Source organism: Hesperophylax consimilis, chromosome 10 (assembly GCF_061612785.1).
Source record: "Hesperophylax consimilis isolate HC1 chromosome 10, BYU_Hcon_1.0, whole genome shotgun sequence".
Classification (NCBI taxonomy): domain Eukaryota; kingdom Metazoa; phylum Arthropoda; class Insecta; order Trichoptera; family Limnephilidae; genus Hesperophylax; species Hesperophylax consimilis.
The window spans coordinates 15,614,168-15,626,185 of NC_142845.1; the positions used below are offsets into that span (position 1 = coordinate 15,614,168).

General features: G+C 36.0%; 1 protein-coding gene across 3 annotated transcripts in view; it reads right to left on the reverse strand.

Annotated features, from left to right (window-relative positions):
- Positions 1-11,570, reverse strand: part of Cdk12 (Cyclin-dependent kinase 12) — a 28,845-nt gene extending 17,275 nt beyond the window's left edge. Inside the window, exons 1-7 of one of the 3 annotated variants that reach the window (XM_089636642.1) lie at positions 11,300-11,570; positions 9,960-10,722; positions 7,090-7,244; positions 4,029-4,155; positions 3,094-3,189; positions 844-990; positions 298-430 (exon numbers count right to left, since the gene is read on the reverse strand). In XM_089636642.1, coding sequence (XP_089492768.1) covers positions 298-430; positions 844-990; positions 3,094-3,189; positions 4,029-4,155; positions 7,090-7,244; positions 9,960-10,654 — 1,353 coding nt within the window. In that variant the 5' untranslated portion in view covers positions 10,655-10,722; positions 11,300-11,570. Of the gene's footprint in view, positions 1-297; positions 431-843; positions 991-3,093; positions 3,190-4,028; positions 4,156-7,059; positions 7,245-9,959; positions 10,723-11,299 lie in introns of all 3 variants that reach the window. The other 2 variants (XM_089636641.1, XM_089636643.1) reach the window with 2 other exon arrangements.
- Between the last annotated feature and the right edge of the window lie 448 nt (positions 11,571-12,018).

The window sequence follows — 12,018 nt, forward strand, 5'->3', positions numbered from 1 at the left end:
AAGAGAAGTTACAACGACACTCAGCGGCAAGGCGGTAACAATAATTTAAAACAAAATACATAAATTAGAATCTTGACTTCTTGAACTGAAACTGAAACAAAAACATAAAATCTTAAACTAACCCTTATTATATACATAGATAAATGATCAATCATAAGAAAGACTTGTTAAAGTGAGCATGTAATTACAACAGCGAACAACAAATACAAAAAACGTGATATGTGCCACATTAGTGTTAATAAAGCGACAAACAGGCCAAGGCACAACAAGGCTAAGCCATCGAGAGGGCGAATCTACCTTTTCCCTTTTGAGCTTATCCTTCACCAGCTCTGCGAAGAGGCTGGTGTCACTGATCTTCTCCCGGAGGTCGATCTTCCGCTGGAGAACGATGGATGGACTGACCGAAGTGTCTTTGGGGGCTTTGAGGACGCTGCAAATAGAAAAGAGAATAAATATCAAAAATTGCTTGGTCATTGGAGTCATTGATTAATTCAACTCAGTTTATACACTATTCTATGTTAGTACTGCATAACATTTTCAACAGTAAGGTAAAATTATCCATTTTCCGATTGCTGAAGGGCTGAAAATGATACGATGAAATGTTTATTATTGTTTCAAAGACACGGAGCTAAAAATAATGGGAGATATGGCATGGCAGCACCCTGATTGTCGCCAAGCTACGATCAAACTGCACTGACTATCGAAGCGGCGACGCCACTGAAAGTTATGCATTTGGTGTGTGGATAGAAATGAAGTAATATGGATGAAAGATGCTGGTGCCACATTATGGTATCATCTTCTGGTTTCTATTATCTATAGGCACAGTAGTTAAAGATATAGTACCTGGTGTTGACATTTTGTGGCGGGGAAGGAGATGTGTAGCGGGTGCGGTGACGCACGGGGCTGTGTGGTGAGGGGTGCCGGTGGTGCCGCGAGTGCGACCGCTTCCCCGCAGAACGCCGCCTTTTCAGGTCTCCCCGGCTGTCGGACCTGCAATCAGTCAACCAACACAGTGTTCAATGTGAAAATGTTATCTCGGCGATGAATGGTGGATATGATGGAATATTGAATGTGTCAAGTACACTTTTTACGAATATGACGAGTTGTGCGAATATCTTAGAATATTGAAAGAGTCAAGTACACTTTTGATGAATATAACGATGAATGGAGGACATGATAGAATATTTAGAGCGTCAAGCACACTATCGTTGAATATGACGATGAATGGTTTAGATATGTAATAGAATATTGAAAGCGTTTGAATGCAATTTTGATGATTGAGGACATGATAGAATATTTAGAGCGTCAAGCACACTATCGTTGAATATGACGATGAATGGTTTAGATATGTAATAGAATATTGAAAGCGTTTGAATGCAATTTTGATGATTGTGAAGCTAATGGTGGAGATGATAAAATATTGACCTTTTGCATAATATAGCTTAAGCAAGTTCGGAATTTCAAGGTACATACAAACTTTCTTAAAACAATTTTTTAAAGCTAAAATTAATGCTTCACTGCATTTAAAGTGTAATTCAATTTATTATAATTTCAATCCGTGGCAACGAAATATCTTTTAAAAAAAAGCGAATTGGCCAATATGTACTACTGCAAAAAAAATCATGTCTAAAAAAATTACAATCATGCAATGAAAAAATGCCAAAATATAGCTTTCACAGGTGAGCAAAATAAATCAATAAAAAATGATCACAAACATCATTATTTCTAAGTTCATGCCATTTAAAATGATACCTAAAGGCAGCACCTAATTCCAGCACTTTTGGATAAAGCACATTGAACTAACCCTTGGAATGCCAAAAAATCCAAAGCGGATTTTTTACATTTGTAACCTTCATGTGCCAGCTTATTCATGGCCAATGTGTTAGTAGCTAAACGGCTTGCCTCTATTTTATGATATTTTTTACCTTAAAAATACTAAAATATATTTTATTCACTTGGCAAGGAAACAGTGCATTTTAATATTCTCCTAGCTAGTCATTTCGTCACTTGCAAACATATTTATTTAGTCTGAAAAAGCACATCGCAAATTCCGTGTCAAATATCATAATACCGATTTTCAAAAGTCATAATACTGTATATATTTACAGCCTCATGACTTATTTTTACTGTGAAGAATGCTCAACTTAACTGGAAAACGTTTTAAAACTGAAGAATATCTTTGTAATTCTTCATTCTACATGGTTTTCCAATAAGAGGTGTTATTTTGAATAGCCCGCTATTTCGGTAGATGTTACTTTTGATGCTGTCATTTTTTGACATTTGACAAGTAGAAACTACGCCATTAATAAAAATGGAATGATACACGCTTCAACAACGCATTGAAATTATTAAAATTCACTTGAGTGAATCAAATGCACATCATCTTGAGTGATGAGGCCCATTTCCACCTCGGTGGCTTCATCAACAAGCAAAATTGTCGCATCTGGGGCTCGGAAAACCCAAGAGTTATTGTTGAAAAGCCTCAACGTGTGACTGTTTGGTGCGGTTTATGGTCCGGCGGAGTCATTGGACCTTACTTTTTCGAAAATGAGGCTGGAGCAACAGTTACGGTGAATGGATTGAGCTATCGAGAGATGATTAATGATTTTTTATGGCCGGAATTAGATGGTATTGATCTGGAGAACGTTTACTTTCAACAAGACGGCGCTACGTGCCACACAAACAACGAAACCATTGATCTTGAACGATTGAATATCAAAATAACACCTCTTATTGGAAAACCCTGTATAATATTTTTTTATAACATTAGAAAGAATTAATATAAATAGCTATCCCGGGAAACTACATACGATAGAGATATGTACAATGTTTATAAATATATAAACACATTATGTGGTAAGACAAAAATATGATTTCGCAAAATAAAGTTATAACGACAATAGTGTCAGTGGGCGCATGGCACACTAGGATAGTATTAGGGAGCCTGACGTTCCAAGGGTTAACGAATTTAAGCCAGTGATTAAAGTAAACAAAATCTACAAACATAAATATAGAAGCTTTCAATCTACATATCACGTTAATGGCAGATTAGTTGAATGGTGATTAATAATAAGTATAATATTATTTTCTAACCCTCTCGGCGGCCTAACCACTTCAACGTGTACGGGAGTGGGTGCATTGTGCCAGGTCCTATTGGCCAAGCGTAAAATGCAATCGCTCGCCCCGGCACTATAAATCCATAAAGGAAATGGTTTAGCATCATAAAAAATATGAAATCATAACTATTGGAAGCTATGATTTTATTTTTTTTAAATTGTGACCCATATCAACTAACATATCAACAACATATCAACAAGATAGGATAATTTCTAGGAAATCTTAGCTACATTATATTACATGTTTAATAATTTTGAAACCATAAATACACAGTGGAATTTCATTTTGATATGACCTTTTTTACAGATTAAAACACCTTTATAACTTTTTTTTATTGAAGACCGGGTTTCGCCTGTCTGTCTCGACACAGGTGAAATAGTCCTAGAGAGATAGGTATAAAAAAACACTTTATTTATTTATTGGACAATTTGTATAGTGCCGCTTTTGTGAGATTTCAGGGGCACAGATAAATAAATTTGAATAAAATTAATTAAAAAAAACCTCACGAAGATGACTATCATAAGGTGAAACCAGTCAGGTCATTAATAAAAAAGATATAATGGTGTTTTAATCCAGAAAAAAGTCATATTACATTATAAGCCTTCACCTCTTCATTGTACGAGACATTTTTTTCTTATGCACGCCGGGCGCTTGGTTATTAGATGTTTGAAATTTAATAATTGGGTCTAAAATTCTATGTAGCTCTACCCAGGTTTGCGTTGCTCATTAATTATGAATTTACTTAAGTCGCATGTTACAGAACTCAGAGTGTTACAGTACAATATACCACATATGGACCTTTTACAGGGTTTTAGGATCAGAAAGGCCTCTCTGTCTGTGTTATGTATTAGATAGGCCTCTGTGATCCCAAATCCCGTTAGTTACAAGACTGAATATGGAGCAATGTATACCTTTTGACGGAGTGCCGCTTGTCTCTGTCCCTTCCCGTGCGGTGTCTCCTGTGGCCATCTCTTTCAGGCCCCCGGTGCTCTGTTTTCCTCCTTCTTGCAGGACTGAAGGTCATGGGTGGAGGGGAATCTAAAAACATACCGTTTAATATATTACTTCTTTTGTGCGTAGATCTATTAAAAAACTTACTTTTTATGCTATGATCTATCACTATAAAAACAAGGCGCATTGCAGCTTTTATAAGGATATATTAAAATCAAATATTGTTGATACTAGGGACACAGACTTATTTAAACAGGATAAAGGAGAATATTGAAGGAGGAACGCTCCCACAAACAATAATAGACGCTTTAAAATTAGTCTAATGAAATCTCAACTCTCTCCATATATATGGCACAAAACTCAAGCTTAACCCAATCGTCGCCAAGCTTATGTTAATTAAGATTATAAAACCAAATTTTATTTAGACATTAATACAGGCTTGGCAGCGATTGCGTATACCAAAGACTATGTTAGATGGATGTATATTATTAACAATCATTCACTAAAAAACATAATAAAGAAAAATAATATGTAGAGATGTAATATTATGTATAATAAAAGAATATGGATGAATTATGGAATAAAGCAATGAAAATATGCATGATCCCATTAAAGAATGAGATATGAAAGTTCTTCAATCGGTATATTAAATTTTATTACTAGACGAGTTCCTGAAAACGGATTCAATTTCAAATTAAGGAAGGTATATGTGTCGCTTTATAAACTCCTTGTACAATATTGAATAAAAGGCAGAATAACCTAGACAATGGAATAAAAAAACATCTGAGAAACTAATGAAACCTAATCTAAATCAATCAAATTGAGCCATTATGCGGAAAAACGGCGATATCGAAATAACGCTGTTTTTGAGCACCGCAAAAACGGTTTAAAATCTTAAGCACAGATGGCAGTACAAGGCCCATAGTGACAGCCGGTGACGTAATTCACTGTGTTATTTGTTAATGGGTTGTAAAATTTGTGGAATTTTAAATTCTTTAATTTTATGGAAATTTTTGTTAATAAAAAGAAAAACTATCGATTTGTGGAAAAATGGCCTCATTTTTATTATACTAAAAACCTATGAATAAATTGATTAAAATACATAAAACATGCTGTCTATCATTTGAAATGCCTTTACATTCTAGCTGACATGTACCCGGCGTTGCCGAGGATTATCCTCAACCTCTCAGAAAAAGACTTTTATTTACTTTGTGTTCCTTTGCGAACTGTCAAAACGTGAAAATTTTTGTATTATTCACGAGTTTTGTTAAAAGCTTCATAACTCACGTTTTGGGAAACGTAGCCTCATTCTAAAAAATGTTTTGGAAAGATTATGAAATTCACTATCGTATTGTTTTGTTATACGTAAATATTTGCGTTTCTAAATATACATTTTCTGATAACGTCAAAAATATGTAAAAATCGCTGACCATTATTTCAAAGCTGTGAAAAATGTACTTTTTTCTGAGTATCATAAAGAAATAACACTTTATAATATAATGAAGAAATATAATTAAAAACTATTAGTCACCTCAAAATATTAACCGTCCAAACTAAAATATTTTTAATAAATTATTTAGAAACGCAATAAATTATGAACGAACAAGATGACAGATCCAATCGACTTAGATAATGCACCTCTACATTCCATAGATATTCTTGAATACAGACGCGTAGCGTTATTCATTATCGATACTCTGTTTTTTAAATCATGGCAATCCGTATACTAGTGATGGAAATAAATCGATTTTTGTAAAATCTCGCGCGTTTACGTGAAAAGACGTTTACCATTGCAGACTTTTCTGTAGGCCTTTTAAGATATACAATTCCGTAGTACATTATTTTGATGTATCTCATAAGGTTTAGCCAGCGCCGGAAATTTTTTATTTTATTACTTGATTACAAAACATCGACTTTCCTATACTTTCTATAAATATAATATGAATGCATTATGTATATAAGCCTTCCGGAAGAAATTCTCTAAATGATAGTGAAAACCCTATCAAAATCTGTTGCGTAGTTTAGAAGACTTTGACGACTCAAAACTCGAATAGTGACATTGTCATATACAATTTAGAGATAAATTCATTTGACTTTCAATGTGCAAATGCTTGCTACAGTCAAATGATATTTTTAACAGCCAACATCTCATAAGGGCTCAATTGATCCTACCCGAGCATTATTTCATACTAGTTTAGTTGATGCATTCAAAGTATAATATATTATATAAATCATGTTAGTAAAGTTGATAAAATAAAACATTATAATAATAATTGGATAATTTGTATAGCACCATTTTTGTGAAAAATCACCTCAACGTTATAACACTGATCTAACCAAAGATATTAGAAGAACGAGATGTGCTATGAGCAGTTCATACTGTGTGGAATTGTTTTGCCCAGTGTCGCCGGTTTTGTTCACCAATACTACTGCACGCCTTCGCTTACGCTAAGGTATCCGCACTAATACATAGAACAGATTTCTGTGCGTACACGTCCCGATAGTATTCAAAGTACCCTAATTAGGTAGTACTCCGTCTATGGTCCAGCGGCCAACATAGCATATCTCGTTCTTCTAATATCTTTGGATCTAACCTATACATAATAGAAGCAAGAAAGATGAGCCAGGAACCATTATTAATATTAAAATACACGCATAAAAGTGACACCAATATTGATAACCCAGACTTCTACTGTTTGGTCGTAGCTCGGCAACAGTCGGCACGCTTCTATGCCATATCTCCCCATGTTTCTATTATCTATGATATAACCGAAGCATTATCTCATCTTAGTGTAGTTAGTTGATCTAACTAATCTAATAATTGATTCAGCCTAAGCATAATCTTCTCATGTTAGGTTAGTCGATCTAAAGAGACTATCGTCTCATGTTAGTAGGGTCAGTTGTACGGAAGCCTTATCCTATGTTAGTGGCCAAATCCAACCGAAGCGTTGCAATGATCCCAAGCAGTAAGGAAAGTAGTGGCTTCTTCACCTGGTCGGAGCGAGTGAAAGTAGGATGTACCGTGTATGGGAATGGGCTGAGGGCTCCGCGCGTAGTACTCCTGGGGCCCTGTGGAACCGGTGTAGATCACCTCGGAGTCCGAGTCCAGGGTCTGCGACTCGTAGCGGTGCGGGGGCTGAACAGGCGTATGCGGAGAGGTGGGGGTCATGCGTCTTCTGGAAGATTACAAAATTTTTTTATTAATGCAATTTTAGGTTTTTTTTTTAAAATAACACGGGGAAGAGCGAGGCACTAAACTTGTCTGAAGCCATTCCGAATGGTGCTCTTTCACCAGGGCAATACTGAGATTATCTACCACTATGGAACGAGATTCAAATGATTTTAGAAGATTTAATAATACATATATAATGCTAGAAAGGTTAAAGCAGTTTATCAGATTTAAATAAAAATAAGTTTACATTCTGCAGTTTTACAACATTAAAGTTTGAAGGCAAAACTAAAATTAAATTTTATAGTAAAAATAAACTAAAACCAACTTCGATAATGCCAAGAGGGTGTATTTACATCCAAGTCATTGAATTCGCTTGTATAATAAATATATCATTGGCTGGCAGTGTTAACCTTTCATTCAATAATTGTTATAAATAAATAGATAAACATAACTTGTACCACATTACTACCACATAATTATTTTTATGACCTAAAAGTAATTAACTATAATAATATTTTATAAAAAATTTTGGGAATGAAACCGGTTCAATGGAACGTGCGTGAGTGGCTTATGTAGGGTACCTACACACGCATGCGTTTCAACCAGCAAGTCGCCCAGCCCTACGGCATCATCACAAGTGTGACCGAATTAGGAATTTTTTTCCAGTTACAAACGGTTAGCAGTAGTACAAATGATAATATCGACGGTGAAAAGGCCAAATGACACCCTAGCCGAAATTGAGTTATATATATACAGTTTTTGTCAGAATTTGAAGCTGTGTCGAATGAGCCTATGTAAATCGAACAACTTACTCTTGTACTATGTATTTCTATACTGGTAGTATCTTAAGGTGATTTTGCACAAAAACGGCAATATACAAATCATCAAAATATTATTTATTATTATTATTAAGCCCCCAGTCTACGTTGGCCCAATTAAAGCCATTTCAAGCAACTTTTCAATTATGAATGGTGCTCTTAGACCAGGGCGATACTGAGAGTATCATCCACTCTGGAACGTGCCGCAAGTACCTATACTATATATTATTTTTTAAGGAATGAATTGTGAAATAACACTAATTTATCAAATAAAATTCACACGGATTTTGAACCCGCGACCTTCAGATTGCTAGTCGAGATCCTTATCCCTCGACGGAGGCCGTCAAATCTAGATGAATGTGAAAATTATCACAGCTGCAGCAATTTATTTGTACAGCACATTAAATTATTAATGATCGTAATTCGTAAATGTAAATCGTTCATGCAATAATCATCACGACCACCTCCGCTGAACATGTATAACGAACTGAGGACCGCGCCAACTTGTGAACGACCTTTGTGGGTTGGCCCCAAGATCCTTTGATGTGTGCACGAAAACCGACAATAATCGGGTTGACCGGCAAACGTTGGTGGCCAACGCATGCAACCGTCACGTCGTCCTGTACACGTTGGGCCAGGGCGTTTTTATTCTCTACATCTGTAGAACAACTTATGGTCAATTTTTATTACGAACCAAAATTCATTTTATGGTCATAATAAATATGGACAGTATGTACAGCTATAACTGGCATAAATTGGGCAAGTCAAATTCAGTAAAATCAAGTCTTTTTAATTTACAACATACATACAAAGGTGATTATAAAACAATGTTTTCATTGTTTTATAATCACCTTTTGTGCATAGAATAAAGAACACTAGAAATACCTTTCAAGGAAATCGATGTGGCCACTGGTTTATTACCTTTTGCTTCTAGCCCATTTAATATGCGCTCTGTCTCTCTTACACTTGCCTGAGATTGTATATCGCCATTCCATTTGAATTTCATAATGATGATTGAATCTCAAAAATAATTTCGAATAATCCCTTGTTCTCAGACTTTCTCAATTCCCTCCAAAAACTTAAATCCAATCCTCTTCATTATCCTGATGATCACTTTGTATGCTTTATTCACGCTCTGGAAAACTGTAACTCTAATTCAAATTCCTGTACACGTTGGCAACATGGGTAACGATATTGCTGATTCTTTGGCAAAATAAGGAGTATCCAACCCTATTTTTATACTCATAAACCACATTCCCCTATCTGACATTTTTACAATCCTCAAAGATAGATCCCGCAATGTTTGGGCTGAGTATTGGCACAATACTAGTCAATCCAAGGGAGCTTACGAGCTATTATGCCTCAATTCAGAGGAATATCCTGTCGAAACTGTTTCTCCAAAAAATAAATTTCCTCATTTGATCGAATGAGAATCATTATACACCCCATTACCTTTCACCTTTTTAAAATTCCCCAGATTGTACTTTCTGTGGTCTAGAAGTAGGAATTTATCTATTTGAAAGTGATAACACACATATGTCATAATAATAATAACACACATATATCATAATAATAATAGCACACATATGTCATAATAATAGTAACATAGAATTTATATAGTACATTTTAGTATCATTTCACCTTAAGTGCGCTTTACTATAACAAACATAAAAACAGTAATTTAGTATTAGTGGTCATGTTCTTAAAATTATTCCTTCAGTGCGCCTTACCCAATACAGATCTAATAATATAACACTAAATGTACAGTTTATACAAAGCAATGACAAAACAAAGAATAACTCTAAAAGAATATTATTTGTTTTGTCAATAATAGCACAGGACAAAACAAGAACATTAATGCAATCAATAGTTGAGAATAAAAAGAAAGAAGAGTCTCTTACCTAGGTGGAGAATGAAGAGGTGGAGTTCTGGGTGGTGAGTATGTGTTGTGGCTGATATCGCTGGCGTTGGTGAGGCGCCGGGGGGGAGCAGGCGGGGGCCTTGGGGCCCGAAGAGGCGGGGTGCTCGGGGACACGGGGGAGCACGAGCCGTTCCTCGCCACCGGAGACAGCGGTTTCTCCCAGTCACTAAGTTGAGGTCTATCTCCCACGGCGTACACTGCCGGCGACACGTCTTCATTTGATACACTGTCAAGACTAGCTGAACGGTGCTTCGGGCGTTTCCGCTTCTTCTTTTTATCCCTTTTGCTCTTCCTCTCTTTCCGCTTTTTGGTGGACAGTGTCGGGGACGGAGGAAGGTGCTTGTGGGACTTGCTGGTTGAGTGGCGGGCTTTAACGGGATGGTCATCAACTGGGGAAGGAGAACGGGGAATGAGTGGAGGGGAGGAGGGTTGTGAGGGGCGGGATGAGCGCGGCCGACCGGTGCGGGGGGTGCGTTGCTCGGGTTCACTGTGGATCTCCCCCGCCTCAGGGGCGGACAAGTCCTCGCTAGAAACATCCGAGTATTCCACCAGCCGCCCCGACGGGCCGCCAGAACCGGTATTGAGTTCCACACTACCGCTGTCTCCGCGGGAGCGATGCTTCTTGTGCGGGCGCTTATGGCTATGTCGAACATGCTTCCTCTCCTTGCGCTCCATGACGGAGATGAGAGCTTCCAATAGGATGGAGAGTTTTGATGCTGGGCCGCTCACATTATCTTCCCAACCTACAAAATCACAAAAAATATTAATATATGAAATAATGTCCACTGATACGAAATCATTATTAGTAAAGAACATTGGCGGCAGTAATTTTTGTAAAAAATTAGGAATTACTTTTAAGAAGAATATTAAATAAATAATTCAGAATAAAATAGGACAACAAACACAATAAGTTAGATCCTCACTACTTAGAGACATGCGAAAGCAATGCTGCGATCTGACAGAAAAGGTTTCTTGATTATTGTACGATGTATTTTGAGAACTTTAGACCACTTTTCATTTATGATAACAAAATGAATTTCCACTACCTATACGCCCAAACAACTAACTTCATACGTCACTTCTTGCCTTGTTGACAAGCGTTAAAGTAAACTGTAATTGAAAGGAAAATAAAAAGACACATTCAGTTGAATTATAAGGAGTAAAAAAATAAAAATTACAATTAAAAACAAAATATAAGCAAAATAGTACACATCGAACCTACCCAATTAAGGATCTTTGATTGTCAAAAAAGTGGGTAAATAAATGTTAAAATGTACATCTAAACATTGAGATAGTAGCCAATAAATAAATGACACTCACCTGGATGTTCTTCTTTTTAATTAAACGGAATCTAAAGCGACTTTTGGGTATATAATAATATGCTTAGTCCAGTATAATGGTGTACTTTATATCATAGGATATCTCATTCGTAACGGCCTCTTATGGCTTAAATTCTTATGTGATAGGGCTTTCCAATTTAAAGGTAAAGTTCTGTCTTATTATTGAGCATGGATGTGTCATATTTTATTAGATATATTCGGATTAGATTCGATCCTTCAATCTAGGATTGTCATTTATGTCAGCCATTTGCTTTTTCATTACGTGCCATAGACCACAAATATTTTTTCGTTGTAGATTTTAGTAATGGCATATTTTAATCGACTTTTTCAATCGATATTGAAGGAAAAGAAAAACATGACACGGACGCTTCCAAAAATGTGTACACGGTAAAATCTTTCCAGAAGTATCAGAAAAGTTAGATTTGTTACACCATTATTTCACTTCACACTGAACGCAGCTGGCTATGCATATATGAAAATAACAGCTCTGATTGCCGTTGTTGAGATTGAATAATAAGATAAAATATTTATGAAAAACTGAATACTTTGTTTTAGGACCAGTGAAATGTGCATAAATATTTTTTTACCGACAGTGGCCATGAAATTGCATTAAGATATCATAATACTGATATCACTGCGTCTGTAGAAGTGTAGAATAATAAAAACATTTTCAAATCGGATGCAGACAGTTTATCGAAT